This window comes from Felis catus, chromosome A2 (genome assembly GCF_018350175.1).
Source record: "Felis catus isolate Fca126 chromosome A2, F.catus_Fca126_mat1.0, whole genome shotgun sequence".
NCBI classification, from domain to species: Eukaryota; Metazoa; Chordata; class Mammalia; order Carnivora; family Felidae; genus Felis; species Felis catus.
In genome coordinates, this window is record NC_058369.1 from 31,475,617 (window position 1) to 31,495,242 (window position 19,626).

Consider the following 19,626-nt stretch of genomic DNA (forward strand, 5'->3'; position numbering starts at 1 on the left):
TTCGCTTACATAATTCCATTTAGTATTTTTCTTTAAATCAAACCATTTCTATTTAAAGTCAGTCCGTTGCAAACAAAACCTTACCACAATCATCAACAGGAAGACTAGTGTTGTTTGCCATACATGCAAGGCGTAAAAATAAATACAGGGAAAAGATGATTAAATTCTTTGTTACCGTTCTTGCCGGTGCCAGCTCTGAGGCCTGCTCCCTTTGTGGAAGGGGAGACTAAGACTAGCACGGTTTAGGCAAGTGTTATCCACACAGTAGTTGTGATGTTATCAGAAGAACTGAAAGAGATGCGGAGAAAGGAGTAAGTTGTCACTTGAGCTTTAAGGTTGTGAGTGTTGGGGAGTGATACCTGCTCCATGTTTTAGGAAACACCAGCTCAAGCTATTGGATTTGATTTCCTCTGGTGCTTAAGGAGCTGTCCACTGAGGCCAACCAACCCTAGCGGTAGGATTTATCATGCCTAGGAAGCAGAATTCTCCAGTCACATTTTGATCTGCAGAAGGATCACAGAGGACAAATACCCTTGGTCTTTTATGTATTGATAACGTACTGAACCCCTGCCAGTCACTGTGAGTGGAACGTGAGTCTGGTCCTCAGTGTGAAACATCTGTCCGTCCCAGACCTCTGTTCATAGATGGGCGTGGGGGCAGGGAGAGTGGGTGGCATATCATCAGTCTGGGTTTTTCAGAACTTGGTATAAGCAGAGCTAGCAGAAACACTGCGGTGATCTTGCAGCCCTCTCTACTTGCAGATATTACGATCCTGCAAAATTAACAGCCCCACACATTGCTTGGATTTAATGTTCCTTGAAGTGCACTGAGGTGGTTTGGATTCTTTTAGATGCCAGCATAAATTATATTTTTCAAAAATGTCATTTTCATCAGAAGATCAGTAAGTTGAAATGACTCCTGCATTTTTGAGCTAATTTAATTGATTTCAAAGAATGTTAGTATAAGAGCAAAATGACTCTTAGTCTGTGAGATCTGATGGGCTGGTTCTGGCATAAATGCTGATTCCCGTTGTTGACACCACTTAAAATAGTTGTGACCAGTGATTGCTGTCATGTAATTCAATGAATCTACATCACAAAGCAGAGGTTTTGCTGTCTAATAAAGAACACCCCTCCCCTTTTGCCATCTGATGGAAAGTAACAGTTTCGGGTATTTTCAATGAGTTGTTTTATTTGGCTGTTGAGTAACTTTGTTTTTGTATGAAGAAAAAATGCTTCCCTGTTCGCTCCAGTGTGCCAGCTAAATTTGGTCACTGCATTTTTATAATCTGGGCCTGTTTCTACTTTGAAACTTTTAGTGATAGTGAATCTTTTTAGGATTGCCATTCACCTGAGAGTCCACAGATTAATGATGATTTTTAATAGCACTTTGATGATTCAGTAAGCATTTTTACATGTATTGTCTCATTTCCTGTTCTTTGAGGCCCATCGAGTGGATAGTTCTATTCCCAGTTTACAAGTAAAACTCCTAAATTAAATTTCTTTCACATGGATAAAATGTACCAGGCCAGGTTTTCTGGCTACTCCTATCTATTTCTCTTGCTTGTAATAAGGATGTATAGAGTTAAAAGAAAATCTAGGGAAGGTGTAATGAATTCCACATGTCACAAAGCTATCATTAGTGACAGATGTCCTAGCTCAGGTAGAACTTTAAAGGTGGCGTAGAGTAGCTGGGTCAGCATCATAAACCCATTACCTCAGAGCATTCAGTAATTTGAAGACATAATGGTAGTAGGTAGATAATTGATTTAGCATAGTTGTTGGATTTCTCTTTGGCCTGTTCTACTTTTTTAATCCTAAATCCATAGTAGCTATCCAGAGCCAAGCGCCTCCTCTTTTTGTTCCAGCCCCTAACATTCTGTAGTTTCTTTAAAGAGAGTTGGTTGGCATATTTATTTCTGTAGTCAGTATAAAGATTGAAAGTTGTTGCCGAGCCAAAAATACTTGACTCTTTGCTTGGGAGACATATGCCAGGCCTTTGTCCTGCAGTCAGAGCTGAGTCAGGGAAGGGAGCTAACCCGAGCAGGCACATCAAAATGTGAATGATGTCAAGGTAGACGTTAATTTAACTCTCCGTGGAAATTCGAAGTTGACCATGTGACCTAAACTTCACGTCACGGAAAATAACATGATATAAAATAAACGCAGTGAATTCAGTTTTTCTTTGCCACAAGCCGAATAGTGCTAATTAATCTTTTCATATAACTTCAGTAGCATCAAATAAAGGACCAGTTTGTCCCTAGGTAATAAATTTTATCTTTTTCCCTCAGTTATGTAATAAGTAGTATCTTGAAGTAGTAGTATTTATGCCATTTGTAGGAGCAGCATTTAAACTTATACTTACAAAAAGTATTGATTTTTCCTCTTAATGAAATCTCTGTCTTTATTACTGTGCCTTACCAGTTACTTTAAAAAAATAAATAAGTTGGCTGTGATATTATTCATGCATTTAACAAATACTTACTGACTACCTAATGTCTGTTGTAGGCGTTGCTCCCCCTGAACGAAGAAAACAGTGTCTCTCATGCAGCTTATATTCTGGTTAGGGAGGGTGGAGACAAAATCAAGTAACCTAAGATCACTTCATGTGGTGACAAATGCTGGGAATAATGTGAGAGAGAATGATGACCCCTGGGCAAGACCCTTTAGATAAGGCTAGTCAAAGAAAGCTGCTCTGAGTTGTTGATATTGAAGCTCACTGAGAAGAAGAGCCAGCCATTTGAAGATGTGGAGGACCTTTGTTGACCACAGAGAAAACAGCAAGTGTAGATAGGCTGAGATGGGCATGACAGGAAGACCAGTGAGGAGGTGGAGAAGCAGTGTGTCAGGAAATGAGGGGTCTGGGTTGAGGTTCCATAAAGGGGGGACTGGGGCCAGGTCGTCCTGGGCTCAGAGGCTCAGGATTGGACAATGCAGGTGATTCGAAGTTGCTGGAGGGTTTTGAGCAGGAAAGTGACTTGATCTGATTTATGCTTGCTCTGTGGGACACGGGCAGGAGTGGAAGAAGGGAGGCCAGTTGGTAGGCTAGGCTGTTCTGCCCTAGTCCAGTTGAGAGCTGGGTCGGGAGGAAAAACTCAGAGGAAGACTGTGGCAAAGGCTTCAAGCTGTGGCTGGAATTGCAGTCTGTGTGGAAGTAGAAAGCCAGCGGGGCCTGCCCATGGTCTGGGGATTAGCAACATGGGGGAAGCAGGACGACGGATGACTCATGGCAATTTTGGCTCAGGCGGCTGGATGAATTTACCTAGTTTACGGAGCAGGGGCTTGTTCTTTCAGTTTGTACGTGGGCTTTCTTTTTCTTTCTTTTTTAATGAGGTGTGCTGACCTGAATGAAGAACCTTGATGTATTATATTCAAGTCTTTAGGCATTTTCTAAATATTGTAGGGGTTGAAGATAATTATTGCAAAGATACCAAGCTGTGGGGGTCATTTATTTTTCCTTTTGTTGTTGTTGTTTTGATAGAACAGTTACCTAGGCATAGGGGCCAGGAAACAGAAGGGGATATGTACACTTTCCTGGGAGGGGAGTTCTCAAGTTCTCATTTGGGTAACAAAAACATACTGATTAAAAAACAAAAACACATGCATTTTGGTTTGTTTTCATTACTAGGGTAGTAACATACCTTGTAAAAAAAAAATAAGTATGAAAGAGGAGGATAAGCATGAAATCAGAATGAATAAAGCTCCTCCATATTTTCAGGGCTGCAGTCTGGCATACACCCTGGGAAGGTTTCTAGTTCCTAGACTTATGTGGCTGCATGTTTCTTGTTTTCCCTCAGACACAAACACATTAGATTTGTTACAGATTTACTTTTTTAACCTAATAATCTTATTTTTTCATGTTAATTCTTATTACATTATTTCTTTCTTTTTAAAGACTGCCTATTATTCCATTCACTGGTGTATTTAAACTAATGCCACCAGTTCTCTATTGAGAGACATGTGGCTTTTCAGTGTTGCATTAGGACAGGCAGTGCTTTCAAGAACATTCTTTGGGAATGTCTGACAGTTATTTCACTGTATTGATTCTCCACACAGAGGCTGGTCAGAGCTGCCCTCCAGGTTAGTATTATGGTGATTTAATGAACTACTTCAACAGATCTGATTTGTGTCACCAGAATAAGACAGTGAAAATGTGAGTTTCTAGCAGCATCAATCAATCAATAAATAAAAATTGGCTATTTACCCGTGCTATTCTTGACTTGTCTACTATACATAGACATCATTAGGTTGGCTGTGCTTCAGATTTTAAAGCTGATATTTCAGGATATAAAGCCACATTTTAGTTATATTTGCTGAAAGATGTTTATCCTGAGTCATTTCACGAGACTTAATTTGTATGGTTAGTAGTTAAGATACACACACACCTGCTTTTTCCACCCTGTTTAACTGTGGTCTTACATGTGACCAGAAGAGGGAGTTTTTATCACTTCGTGATGCTGTAACACCTGGCTGGGTGTCCCTGGCTGGGACACTTCCTCCCAGGCACGGGCTAGTCCAAGCCCATAAAACAAACTGGTTTGAGGCAAGGGAGCAGTGGCTAAATTTAGCCCTTTCCGTCCTCATTTCACATTGTATATATAGAAATCCCAGCCTTTGGGTTTACTTCTGCGTTTTGGTATTAAGGCAGCAGTTCTCTGAACTTCAAAGAAATTTTATACCTTTTCCTCTTGTGTGTTTTGAAGTTTAAAAATAAAGAGAAAGGGGCGCCTGGGTGGCTCAGTCGGTTAAGCATCCGACTTGGGCTCAGGTCCTGATCTCATGGTTTGTGGGTTCAAGCTCTGCCTCGGGCTCTGTGCTGACAGCTCGGAGCGTGGAGCGTGCTTCAGATTCTGTGTCTCCCTCTCCCTCTCCCTCTCCCTCTCCCTCTCCCTCTCCCTCTCCCTCTCCCTCTCCCTCTCCCTCTCCCTCTGCCCCTCCTCCGCTCGTGCTCTGTCTCTGTCTCTAAAAAAATAAATTAAAATGTTAAAAAAAAATAAAGAGAAAGATCAGGGAAGGTAACTATCTCAGTTTTAAAAGTTAAAATACAGTCAGTAAGCCCCTAATCACACATGATAGAGCTCTTGATTTGGAATCTCCTAGAGTCAAAAATAAACTCTGGAATGAAATTTGTTTATTGCTTCTTATGCTTGATGTTTTTAAAAGATTGTTAGAATTCGTAATACTGGAGATTTGTAGTGAGCTTTAGAAAGTTAAAATATTGATGGGGCACCAGGATGGCTCAGCCGGTTAAGCATCCGGCTCTTGCTTTTGGCTCAGGTCATCATCTCAAGGCTTTGTGGGTTCCGGCCCCTCGTCGGGCTCTGTAGCAGTGCAGAGCCTGCTTGGGATTCTCTCTCTTCCTCTCTTGCTGCCCCTCCCCCACTCGTGCTGTCTCTGTCTCTCTCAAAATAAATTAAAAAAAAGAAAAAGAAAGTTAAAATATTGTTTCACCAGAGTGACTAACCGGCCTTTTTTCTACGTGATCCTTACTGTGCTTAGTCGTGCTACTTGAATCTCAGTCTGTTTAGCCAAACAAATAAAACGGGAGCCCTAATCAGAATATGCTTGTTTGATGTAATCGCAGAATTGCACATTGTCTAAATTTTTCTTCCTCTTACGGTGCATTTTTTAAGAACAAAAATTTGTTCCTTATGGAGTTTTTGAATAATGCATGAATATATTAAATATATAAACATCATGTATTTTTACATAGACAAATATATTAATCTCAAATATGCTATTTTCAGTTCAGCCTACTTTTTTCTTATTTCATTGGCTTTCTGCCTACCCACCTTTTCCAGCTGTAATAGTCTTCTGTCTACTGTTAAACCATCTATGTAACTTGGTACATTATTAGTACATAACTTAGTATATACATGCTTCTGTATTTTTCTCATGCTAATAACTTTATGCAGGCCCATCTAATCCTTTCTTAGTAAGGACTTGTGGTCATAGTTTTACAGAAAATGGATTCTATGATGCACACTTCTGCTTCTTTTCTACTCAGCAATACCACGTGGGAATTTATTCACAGGCCAGGATAACACTATTCGCCCCTTTTTCATGGTTGCTCACTATTCTAAGTTGTGGCTGTACAGTAGCTTCCTCATTGAAGTCCTCTGTGGACATACACTTATTTCCTCCTTTTTGCCTCCATGAACAAAAGAGCAGTAACCATCCTCCTACATATGTCGTCACCTATTTGTGGTTTTGTTTCTTTGGGATTAGTCTCAGGAAGGGATTCCTGGGTCAGAAAGGGTACTTCTATGCATTGTTAATAGCTGCTACTAGATTGTTTTCCCCAAAGGCTATCATCCTTTATATCTATTAGGTGTGCTTGAGAATATCACCACCAGGAGTATTCAGTTTCTAAAATTCAGTTTCTTTTTCTAAAGTGTCTTAAAGTGTTTCAGACACACACACAAATGTAACTGATTGTGATCTAACTCTGCACTAAGTTTCTGAAACAAGTGCAAACTTTTTTACTATCAGTGTTAGCATGGATGTTCTGAGTTTGAGTAATATGTAACGATAGTAGGATTTCAAGAGATCTTTCAAAACAAGTGATGATTTAAAAAAAAATACATTGATTTAAGCAATCACAGGCAATTTTCCTGGCATCTGTGGGAAATTTCTATTCATCCTGCTTGGAATTTACCTTTGGGAGAAATCTAGGTCAGCTAGGCTGAGATCCCTTTCTGCAAAATGTATAGGCTCCTAGAAGATAACATTTTGGGGTGAATTTAATTGCAGGACTGATGATTTTAAGAATCTGTTTGTTTTATTTCTGATCTCATTATCCTCCTTGCATTTGGCATGATTGGTCACCTTCTAACAGTGTTCACTTTGTGTATCAGATAATGACTGGACTGAGGTCAGACTGTGGTTAACACAAAGCCTATGTAAATCAGGCCATGAGGTTATACTTACTTAATTTCCCTGCCTTTGAACAATTTGAACAGTTGAAAAGGGATACACGGATGAAGTGTGGCGGAGCCCTGAAGAGCCGTCCACCGAAAGATCAGATGATGGCAGCCAGAGGAAGGCTGCTGCATGGTATTAGCCCCCAAGGTGAATTATCCCCATTTAAACTTCATCTCCCACCTCTCCTAATCCGGCGTGAGTACCTAATGAGCACTGGATAATAACATAGCAACATTTCTTGGTGAAGCTAATCTGATTCTGGATAGCAGGCTTCCAAGCCCACAGCTGAATGAATCGCTTGGTATTTCCAAGTTTGAAAATACTTTCTCCCCCTTTCAAGTGTTCCTTGGCAGCAGGTAAGGAATGTTAAAGCTCCTGTAAGTGCCAATTAAGGCCAATTATAACTTGCCCGGCCTGCTGAGACACTGAAGTGAAGTCAGTGGAGACTTGTGGCTCCTGTAAACTGGAGAACTGGCTACCACCAGTGACAGGAGCACAGCCTTTACCAACTGCCAACAACTTGTTGCTTGCTGTGCCGAACACCAGATGACACCTGCCGGCCTCTCAGGGATTTGATTTAGGAAATCCCAAGATTTGCTGGGGACATCACTAATTTCTGTAGCAGCAATCTCTTTCTCCCGTTCCTTCACATGATGCCCACCATCCAGTTTCTCCTTGATTCCAATCATAAAAGCTAACATTTATTGAGCACTGAAGATGTGCCGGTCCCTGTGTCACGTACGTCACCTCCTGACCCCTCACCACGGCCCAATAGGAGGAGGCAGTCTTAGCACGTCCCCAGAGAGGACACCGACCCTGAGGGACACAAGTGTCTTGGCCAAGGCCGCACAACTGGAAGTGATGAGACTGCGGGCTAGCTGCCCCCTGAACCCAAGCCTTCAAGGCGCTGCCCTCCCTGGCTGCTGCTGGTGTGTGTGTTTGCTGTGCGCAGACTAATTCACGGAAGAGTTTTGTCAGTTCAGGACTCCTTTGTGCACCAGAATAAATGTGATGCCTGCACGCCATCCGCAACACCTCCGATACCTATAATTTTTAGTCTGTAAGGCATGGATATTATTCTACTAAAATGGTATTTTAGTCTCAGGCTTTTTTTAGTCTATAGTCTTTCAGTTTTTTTTTTTCATAAGAGAAAAGAAATGTGACCATGTCCCCATACCTAGACATTTAAACATGAGCCATCATTGGGAAACTTAATACCAAATAAGCTTCATTTGGATAGGATATTGGGAGATGGTTTGTAGAAAATAGTAATCATGCAGAGCTCCTGGGTGACTCAGTCGATTAAGCATCTAACTCTTGATCTCAGGGTCGTGAGTTCAAATCCCACTTTGGCCTCCACACTGGGTGTGAAGCCTACTTAAAAAAGAAAAAGAAAAAATGAAAATAGTACTAATGCTGTCCAAGCAGAACAAAGTAGTATTTAATTAAGCATTTGCTTAACTATTTTACTCAGGGCATTCAGAGAGAAGAATGTGTGTGTTTGAAAAAGACCAGCTTTTGTGTATTTGTATATATTCTTGTTGTACGAAGTTATATTTTCCTGGCTTACACTATCATTCATCCCTTTTTGGATATAGGTCTTAAAAATTTAAGTTTAAATTGTTTCTCTCTTGTTTATGCAATTGACTGTTGAACAACATGGGTTTGAGCTGTGCAGATTTTACCCATTTATCCACAGATTTTTTTCAATAGATGTAGTACAGTACCGTAAATGTACTTTTCTTTTCCTTATGGCTTTCTAAATAATGTTTTCTCTAGCTCATTTTAAGAATACAGTATTTAATACATATAACATTGAAAATATTAAGTAGCTTTATGTCAGTGGTAAGGCTTCTCACCAACTGTAGAATTTTAGTAGTTAAGATTTTGGGGAGTCAAAAATTTAACAGATTTTTTCACCTGGTGGGGGGGCAGCAGTCAGTGCCCCTAACCCTAACATTGTTTAAGGGTGAACCATATGTAAAATTAAAATATATGTATTTGTAGCCATTAAGGATGTTTGCTGAGGGACACCGGGGTGGCTCAGGTCATGATCTCACGATTTGTGAGTTTGAGCCCCGTATCTGGCTCCACGCTGACAGTGCGGACCCTGCTTGGGATATTCTCTCTCTCTCTCTCTCTCTCTCTCTCTTTCTCTCTCTCTCTCCCTCCCCGCCTCTCTGCCCCTCCCTGTGCTTGCTCTCTCACAAAATAAATAAAATAAACTTAAAACAAAAAAAAAAGAACAAGGTTTGTTGCAATTCACCCTAGTTTTCACCAGGATTATAGAAAGATTTGATTATCAGAACTCGTGGATTGGCTGGGTTGTGTAATGATAATGATATTTTTTCCCCACAAAAGCGAACATTAGAAAGGCACGTATTTGTGCTGGGAGAAGAGCGAGGACTCTGGGGTCTGGCCTGATAGGTGCAGTGATGTGGAACGGAGTCTTCGTCTGAGAAAAGGCCCCTTATCTGTTTTGTCCTGTGACCAATGACATCAAGGAGATTCCTCAGCTGCCCCTTGGGAAGGGTGGGTGGGTGCAGACCTGTTGCAATCAAGTAGGATAGCAATGGAGTTTTTTCTTCTAGCTTAAGAAGACCTTCACTGAATTAATCTAAACTTATTTTTGCTAAGTAATTTTGAAAGGTGTTTTCATCCTGTGCTTGATCTGCTGATGCCCCTTACCTGGTGTCCTCCTGGAGTCTTTTAAAGACCACTATAGCTTTGCATTGTGTGAATGTGATTATAAGAAGCCTGGCGGGGGGTGGGGGTGGGGGGTGGGGGGGGGAAGTAGGTTTGAGAAAACCCTCTGGATCTTAATATTGTTGCCATGGTCAGGATCTGATTGCTTGCCATGAAAATAAAGCAGTGTGGCTATTACTCTTTTGTTTTAGAATAAATTTAGAATTTGTGTCTGCTCTAATAGAAACCATTTCCTACGTCTCACAACTCTTTCCCACCCCTTCCAGGCCAAATCTTTTCCACACATGTAATTCATGACTTCTTGCCAAATATTCTCTATGGGGTGATGGGATTCTGTAGAGGAATTTCCCCCCTCCTTTTGACATTTAAAAGTGTTCATTCTGAACTATCAGACATCTGAGTCTATTTATGTGTGCAGCCTTTATCATCATAAAACTCAGATCAGTTGGCCATTTTTTCCATGTCTATTTGACAGTAAGATTTGGGGATTTGAGAGTAGGAGAATAGTTTTATGGGGAGTATAATAGGGCTGACATAGAGAAACAGACCAGGAAGACACTGTTTATAAAGAGTCATTAGGGAGACAAGTTTTTGGATTAAAAGTATAAAAGGTCCTAGCTTTAGTCAGTCATCTAGTGATTGAGCACCAGGCTTCAGAGAGTCAGGTGTATATTGTTCTGAAATAAGATGCATTTTACAAATATGCATAGAAAATTGGTTAAAATTTTTGTTACTAGATTTAAGAAAGGAAAGTAGACTTCAGAGTGACAAATTTTAGTTATTTTAAAGTATAGATCATGGGGAAATGAAATGTCGAAAAAGACTGCAACTCTTTGTAGAAATGCATTGACTTTAAAACTTTCCAGTTTATCGAGGCTTATAAACTGTATAATGAATCATATAAATTTTCCAATATACCTGGAAGCAGCAGTGTCCATTTTAAAGGTATTCAGAAAAATCAGGGTGTGAGTAAATTCACATTTTAGGAGGTTAAATTTATAAATTCCATCTTCCCCCGTTTGGGCAAGTTGCCTTTCAAATAGAAGGATTAATTTACACCAGCCAGGACGCCTTGTATGACCATATTAGTTGAAATTAGACTCCACCCCTTGTTTTCTGTTGATCTGCCAGGACCTTTGTAATTCAAGTGCTTTTTACAGTAGTAGCAAATGTTACATAAGACCAAACATGGAGCATATTTGGAGTTGGTGGGCAGACCCAAGTCATGATGCAAGCTTGCAGTAGCAAGTGTGCAATGAAGCACAACCAGATTATGTGAATGGAAGGTGACAAGAAGCCTCTCCAGAACAGCCCTTCCTCCGCACGAGGGCTGAAAGCTCCACTGGGTAAGTTTTCCGAGGCAGTTTTCAGAGGCTGGGCTTGGCCCGGGGCCCAGTTGGGGATGAGCTTGCGGGAGGTGGGTTAGGTCTTTGCTAACATTACATGGAAGCAAGCAGAGCGGGAGGAGTTCGCGCAGGCCTCTTTCCTCCTGGCGTTTGGCCTCCCCTGCCAGCAGGCCCTGGGCTGTCTGTTGCTGGAGTGGCAGAGGGAGTGAGCTCTGCAGAGCTGGTGGGTCCGAGCGGGTAATCACAACAAGGGGGATTAGCTGCTGCAAGCCGTCCGCAGGAGCCATTCTGAAATGTCATTTGAGTGATCTGGACAAAGTTCAAACGCAGACAGGAGTCTAGTTTGTTATTAACTCCAACAAAATGCTGAGGTTTGCACCACACGGTTCCCGTATCTCAAAACAGGGAAAGCATTAGTTACGCCGCTCTCTAAAAATGGAGGAACGTTGTAACACGCTTTAACTGTTTGTTTTTTATCTCACTTGTGGTAAGTGAGGTTTTATGACAAGCAGTTCATAGTGTTTCCTGTCGAATGTGTTTGAAAGCTGTTTGGTCAGATACTTCAAATCCATAGCAAAGGTTCCAGCAGAACACTGTGTCAAGAGGAAGAACAACTTCAAGATACAAACAGTAGCCCTGGAAAGTCATTCAGTTACTTAAATTGAGTGTATAAAAATTTAATTACAGACTGACTGCCAGAAAGGACGACTTTTTTCAGTTGTGTTATCAAGGTAGCCGGTACAGCCAAGCTGATTGTTTTGGGCTCTGTTGGGAGGCTCTTCTCCAAGTTACCCTGTCTCGTGCTTCTGTCGGTAAGCAGGGAGTGAGGTGACAGTTGAGTTCTTTACTTTTCACTGGATTCACATTTCATGGCTTCTGCAGTAATGAGCTTGACCGGATAGTTTTAATTGAGGTTAAAATTTACCAGTTTGAAGGACTGTAAACAGATCTTAAACCTTTAACCAAATTGCTGTTAATTCCTTAGAATTTATCTTTTTTAAACTCTCTTTTGTCAGGCAGTTTTAGTTTTGCTCTTTGTAGTTTCGTTTTTGAATATTGGATTTTTTTTTGTATTTTTGTTTTTTTTTTTTTGAATATTGCTTTTGATGTTCATTAGTTGACAGCCCTAGCCTATAGGTGGGGCAGATACTGTGTTTCTCTTTTTGGGGAGCATTGTGGGCAGGGGTGGGGGTGGGGGGGAACAAACCTATGCTACAAACTCATTGAAAACATTGGCATTGTTAGGTAATGAATCATCCGTTCCTTATTAAACAGGGTGCTTAATGAAGGAGGCATTTTGGACTGCGTTCTGAGTTTGAGGTTTTTGGTGTTCCCGTGTTCACTGTCTCCTTCCCTCCCCCATCCAAAATAAAGTGAAATTAAAAGGATACCGAATTAGCAGGGACTAGCGATAAGAATGTGACTTCCACTCGATGCAGCACTTGCAGCAGATGATGCCGTCATTCCTTTGCACCTTGGACTTGCTACTCTTTTTTGGCCTGGGAAGACCATGTTCCCTGTGGGGGTTCCTGCACAGCAGTTTTCATTTTTAAAAACACACCACACAAAAACAATGAAAAAGAGAACTCGAATTTGAGTTTTACCGGTTTCCTTTAATTCTGTCTTTCCTACGTGTGTGTGTGAGTGTGTGTGTAAAATTTGGATTGCAGTGGTAAAGACATCCTTTTTTTTTTTTTAATTCCTTTTTGCATTTTGATATAGCTTTGTATCTTTCATTTGGGTAAAACTGTGACCAAGGCCCAAAATGTGACTAGAGAGAAGTTTGTGGAAGGACTGAGTATATTGATGCCTGAACCACACATACTCTATAACAAATTTTGGGAGATTAAACTCCTAATGTTAGATCACTGAACTGTAGGATGCTTCATTCCCTAACCAGTGGAGGATTAAATCAGAAGTAACTAGAGACTGGTCGATTTGTGGTTTTGGCTCTTTTTTCTTTTCACATGCCGATACTGGAGAAACACAAACATTTCAAGTCATTGATGGAGTGGGAGGGAGATGGGAATGAATTTGGCGACAGTGTTGTGCACATCACTCGGTGAGATCATGTTTGTTTCAGGCAGCGTGGTTGCTTGCTGTACTCTGCCAGCATCCTTTGGGTAACACTGTGCTTCCTGAGCACAGCAGAGAGAGGACCTTAGGGCTGTTAGCAAAGTAGAAGTGTCAGCCAGCATGCCATTTGTTGCATGATAGCCCATAGTCAGAAATGGTGGCAGAAAATTAGAGTTTGGTGGCTGTGTTTTGCTCAAGGTAGAAGCTGTCTTTTCCCCCAAGGTGCTTTCACTGAAAACATCTTTGTGTGCCTGTTTGAGATCATGATGATAACCCGCAGTTCAGAGTCTGTACCTTGAACAGGGTTGCGAGAGCATAGGAAGGGCCCCATTAAGGAAATGAACTGATCATTCCGACCATTCACTCTTCCTTAAAACAAGCTTTCTTATGACGGTGATTATGAAGAAATGATGCTTCACACTCATGACCAAGGTGATCTCTGGTGTACCTACCCTTCAGCACCTCTTCTTTTTTCTCTATCATTTCCTCTACTTTAATAAAAAAACTTAGATTTTTACAAAGCCATTTTAGCAGTGTTTGCAAAAGCCACAAGTTAAGATGGCAGGGGAGGAGGACCCCCAGATATTCAGTAAGTTTTCATATTTCTCACTTGAAAGCAAAGTACGGAAAGAACAGTCCCCACGGGAAGAATTCCTGGCAAGAGGATTATTTGAAGTTGCCATATTTCTGCTCCCTTCTTAGCAACATTATTTACAATCCATTCACGCCTGTCCCTTCCCCCACTGGAGTCGGAGTCGTTCTCCCTTGTAATCTGCCCTTTGTGATCTGTTCTCTTTCATGCCGCTAGTGTGAATGGGGATGCTGCAGGGCGCACCCTGCCCAGAGACGTGGAAGTGCCAGGAGACCCGGAATACTTTTCGTGGGGCTTTTATTTTCATCATAAAGCACTGGCTTGGAGAGCTTGATAATTTGATTATAGACCTTTGGTGAAAAGTTGTTTCAAGTAGCCCAAGTGCTGTAAATGACTCTCTTTTCTGCACTTTCCCCTTATGTTTTAATTTAAAAGCACCTCTGCATTAGGGGGAGGAGAAATGCATTTGGCAGAAGTCGCAGTTGGAGACTAATTTGTTAGGGCAGCCAGTGTTGAAATCATCCTTTTCAATTAAATCTCTCTAGTGGAAATGATGCTGAGTGCTTTGTGGTAAAGAGTTTTTCTTCCTCACTGTTTTTCATTGCTGTTTGTAACCCACCTAAGCGTGCTTTTCTGAGTCTGCCTCCCAGCTCCAATTTTGGCTAATTGTCCTTTGAGGCACTGCCTGTCAGAGGTCAGTTTGGGATTCCCCAACGTGAGATTTGAATGTTACAGAGACAGTCTTCGTCCGTTGGGTGTTTTTTAGCATTAGACTACACCAGGCTCTCTCTGGAGTAGTCTAATCAAGTGTCCAGAGACCCTAAAGAAGTTGGATCAAAGAAAAAGCAGATCTGGATTAAAGAGAAACTGTGAGGACAGGGAGTAGGGTAGGAATACGTTTGCTGGTCAAACACACGCGAGTGCCTTTACATAAGAAGAAGGAAGTTTACAGGGAAAAGCTGACAGTGGAGGTAGTGAGCACATCATTAATGCTTCATGTCCATGGTGTGAATTTACATGGTATGCCAGTTTTTTTTTTTTTTAATAATTATTAGGAAAAAAAACAGAAGTACTTTGTCAAACCAAAGTCACAGCTTCACAGAAATTGCTGAGGGTAATGCTAAATTAGCTATGCCTAGTCAGTCACTGAATTTTGAAGAATATATTAAGTAAATAATAGTCTAGGTAAGGTGCAGAAACGACGAAAGATCTGGAATGGGATTCAGCTTTGAAGGTCAAAAGTCTTAGGCAAAACACTGATGTGCAAAGTAGATGTGGAAGGAAGACGCTCTGAGAGTTGAAAAATGTATATGTAGTCTTCCTTTATAGTTTCCTGACCTTAGATGTTTTTATAGGGGTCATCTTTAAGAAAGACCGCTAATGCCAGCTGACCCTTCAGGAGTTGTGTTGGCAGCCCGAAAGTGCACTTGTGACAGTTTGGGTTAATTGGGAGCTGGCAGTATAACATTGCAGTTATTTTTCCATCTGGATATCAAAATAAGCAATTTAATAAATTCTGTGAAGGGCTTGCTTAAATGAATGACCCTAACTTTCTAAACTGAACCTTTTGTTACATGCAGGGATTGCTTGCTATGCCTGGCCAAATGATCCATACGCGTGCATTTAACGTTTTATAGCCATGTGTGAGCTTGATTATTTAAAACAAACAGACAAACCCCTTATTTTAAAAGGGGGCAATTCTAGAGTATTAGTGGGATGGGACTGTCAAAGACCCCATGAAATCATACATTCCTTAAAGTATGGATTGATATTTTTCATAAGGCCATTGCGTACAGAGTACACACTCTTTTTAACCTTACCTGACCAAATCTGTTCAAAAGGGTGAGTTTCATTTAGAGAGTTTGTGAGTTTTAGGAATCATTTCTTCAATAATCTGCCTAAAATTTCCACCTTTGGATCCATAAGCTGAATTTGAGACCTTCCCTTCATTCCATTCCATCACCTGCAGTTCCTCCTGAATATGACTCGTTTCCATCATCAGGAAAATGAACCAAATTTTTATTTTCAAAATAACTTTAGCTCAAATGAGCATTCCTTTTTTGGTTGGTGTGAATGTAATCATTTGTAAATGAATTCTAAAAGTTATTCCTCTGAGCTTTTATGAGAAGAGCTTGGATTGACACAGAAACTAAATATGTAGCTTCTACCTGTACTCCACGGGAGAAGATAAAGTGGGTTAGGTTTGTTTGTAAGTGATTTCTGCCTGCTTTGATAATCAGCATGCCTTTCTCACAGGAGCCTGTAATTGGCATTAGCTGAATTAACAGGGGGCATGTGTCTTAGTGCCTGCTGAGTTCCCAGTGCCTGGTCTGTAGTCGGCCCTGAGCTGCTGGCTCTACAACTCTCCTTTAGCTAATCCCCAATAGCCCTGCCCTGCAGGGTAGGTTTGACGACAGATGAAGAGGCTGCCAAGGTGGGTGGAATCAGGTTATTGCCCAGTGTTACCAGCTAGTAGGTTGCAGAGCACGGCTTTGAACCCATCTGTCTCTGATTCCAAAGTTCTTGCTCTTTTAGGTAATCTATTTAAAAAGTACTTTTAATTTATGTATATTTTAACGTGTATTTATTTATCTTGTGAGAGAGAGCAAGAGCAAGTGGGGAAGGGGCAGAGAGAGAGAATTCCAAGCAGGCTCAGAGCTTGGTCTCACAAACTGTGAGACCATGATTTGAGCCAAAGTCAAGAGTCGGACCCTTAACCGAGTTGCCCCCCCCCCCCCCCGCAAAAGTATTTTTTTTTTATTTAATTTGGATTCTGTTCAGCCTAGTTAATTACTTAGCTCACATCAACACTGTGCCTGACAGCTCTGATCCCTTACTGGAAAGGCAGCCATGACTGGCCAGAGACCAGAGAATGACCAGAAACATGCATTGTGTTGGTCCAGAGGGGGCCAGCCTAATCCTATAGAATAGGTATTCGCTGTTCTTAGTAAAACAGACCCATCTGGGAACTTTGTAAAATGATTCTTTTTAGCAAGAAAGACAGCCCTGAAGGGTACTTTTCTACCAGAATTCACTCTGCAAACCATCTTTGATGGTTTAAAACCCTCCTGAGCAAAAAAAGGAAAAAAAGAAAAAAGCTATCCTGGCTGACATGCATAGCTTATCTTTAGGATAGATAGCTTGCAAAAGGGAAAGATAAAATCTCAACAACAACCTGGGTTTCCCTTAAACAGATTCTGGATCCCCATCCTGAATTTACTAATATTCTGTCTCAATCTTGTGTGTTGAACCTTTGCAGTCTTTTGTGCTGGCAGTTAGCCTATTTTGCTGAGCCCTTGGGAAGATGGATGGGCTTCTTACTGATATATGCCCCAACCCTCACCTTTCCCGTTCCCGTTCCCGTTCCCGTTCCCGTTCCCGTTCCCGTTCCCGTTCCCGTTCCCTTTCCCTTTCCCTTTCCCTTTCCCTTTCCCTTTCCCTTTCCCTTTCCCTTTCCCTTTCCCTTTCCCTTTCCCTTCTGCCTGCCTTTGGACCATGTATTATGGCTTGCTAATAACACTACACAAGGACAGGTGGAATATAGTGTGGCCCAGCCTGGGTACGAGAGTCAGCCTGTCTGGGATTGCATCCCAGCTATGCCTTTTAACTAACTGGGTGGTGTTGGGCAACCAACATGAGTCCTTTAAAGCCTTAGTTTGCTCATATGGAAGAGGGGATCATAACAGTATCTGCTTTGTAGAAGGATGGTCAAAACTGAATGAGATAACGTCTGTAAGTTACACATTGTGGTGCCTGACACATGGTTTATGCCCAATAGACAGTGACAGCTGTTGTTAATGTTGTTGAAGGTGAGACTTCTAACCAGTCAGTTGTTTGAAATATAAAACATTAGTGAAAAGAGCCCTGAGCAAAAACAAGTTTGTGAAGTGGTCTTAATTGCTATGAGATGCTCTTGCCTGCTCTTACCTGATAACCATTGAGAATGGGACAGATTGATTCTGTGCTCACAAATGATAATACGCCTTTATCTTGGCATGTGTGAAATTGAGGCTACAACACCAAATGAAAATTTCCCCCCTTTTAAAGTATAATCAAGTAAATCATATTCATTATAGAAAAATTAACATACAGAAGTTTTTTTTTTAATTTTTTTTATGTTTATTTACTTTTGAGAGAAAGAGAGACAGAGCACAAGCAGGGAAGGGGCGGAGAGAGAGAGGGAGACACAGAATCCAAAGCAGGCTCCAGGCTCCAAGCTATCAACCCAGAGCCTGATGCGGGGCTCGAACTCGCAAACCATGAGATCATGACCTGAGCTGAAGTTGAACACTCAACTGACTGAGCCACCCAGGCACCCCAACATACAGAAGTTTTTAAAAACAGACCCAGGGCACCTAGGTGGCTCAGTCGGTTAAGTGTCCAGCTCTTGATTTTGGCTCAGGTCGTATCTCAGGGTCATGAGATTAAGCCCCCCGTGGAGCCTGCTTGGGACCCTCTCTCTGCCCCTCCACTGCTTGCGCTTTCTCTCTCTCTCAAAAAAAAAAAAAAAATGTATACACACACACACACACACACACACACCCTAATCCCGGGGATAACCGCTTAAAATTTGATGTATTTCCTTGTAGATTTTTTTCAAGAATGAATTGTTTGAAGTTAAAATTTGCTTTGACAGCTTTTTAGGTTTGTGCCCTAACTTTTACACTTGTGCATCTGAATTATTTTTCGTTATTTTCAAAGCAATATTTATTTATGACTTAAGGAGATCTAATTATTTGCTTTGAACTCCTTTTTGGTTTGTACCTGGGCATCAACACATACATATGTATATTTTTAAACCTCAGCGGGAATCCCAGATTGCAAGCTCAGTATTCTTGGTTGCTTTCCATTTTGGAAGACATAAAGACAGCTATCCTCTACCTTACCCTCCCAGATACCCTGCTGTTCCCTTCAGTGCTATCACATGTTCAAGCCACAAGGGGGAAGAAAGTCCGACGCATCCATCTCTTACACACTTCACACAGTCTCTGTTTCTCTCCCTCTCTTCCACCTTTCATCTCTATCTCTTTCTTCATGTCTGTCTGCCCTGTTTACTCCAAACCCCCAGCGCCCCTCCCCCCACCCCCCCAACAACACACACACTCACCCATGTCTGCCTCTCTGTGCTCTTTCCCTGTCTGTACTGTCTGTCTTTTGGGCTGCCTAACTATCTCTCCCTTTGCTAGAGCCATTCAAAGTACCCCTCTTATCCAGGGACAACAGAGTGTGCCTTCTCTGAGCTGGTGCCAGACCCTGTAGAGAGGAGTGCTTTGAAAACTCAACTTGGACTCCTCACCAAGCCACACTGCAGTTAACGCTTAGCGCCTGGCCACCAGTTTGCCCACTTAATAAAAGGTCCCTAACCCTACCCATAACTTGCCCATTTCTCTTTTGATCTAGGAACAAAAACTTTTTTTTTTTTTTTTTAAGCTGGAAGCCCAGTTTAAAATCTTATGAAAAATAAAGGCCCACAGTGAAAGGATGGGGAGATTCCAACTGAGCTGTAATTAAATGTTTTTTCCTCTTTGCTTTCTCTCAGAGAGTAAGCCAGATGCCGCCCTTTCCAGAGAGTAAGTTACAAGACCATGATGTGAAGGAACAACTTTATTCAGCAGCATGACAAGGATTTGAGCTGGCACTTTTCAGCCAGAATCTGTTAACACACACGAGCACACACGTGCGTGTGCAACACACACACACACACAGTCTGTTTCAAGTTTTAATGAATGAAAGAAATGCATGTAATAGATTGCCATTCTTAGTTTTTAAATGTCTTTTATTACTGAAGTAGAAAATATAAATGTTATCGATACACCAGCTGATTGTTAATGCTAGAAAGCTTTGATCCTTGATTTTTCTAGTGCAAAATCCCCGAAACAAGTGTTAATAGACTAGAAAAGAAGCATCAGCTGAAGAAAATGGCGGGAATGGACTATAATGGGAATAGAGAATTAAAAGGACAGACTTGAAGAAAGTTCTGCTG

The 19,626-nt window shown here is 41.4% G+C and overlaps 1 protein-coding gene across 17 annotated transcripts in view; it reads left to right on the plus strand.

Annotated features, from left to right (window-relative positions):
* Positions 1–19,626, plus strand: part of ATXN7 (ataxin 7) — a 141,791-nt gene that overhangs the window by 96,899 nt on the left and 25,266 nt on the right. Inside the window, exon 1 of one of the 17 annotated variants that reach the window (XM_045051817.1) lies at positions 9,726–10,975. The exons of the other annotated variants lie outside the window; for them this stretch is intronic. Within the exon in view, the coding sequence (XP_044907752.1) occupies positions 10,909–10,975 (67 nt within the window). The 5' untranslated portion in view covers positions 9,726–10,908. Of the gene's footprint in view, positions 1–9,725; positions 10,976–19,626 lie in introns of those variants that run through there. 17 annotated transcript variants of the gene reach the window in all.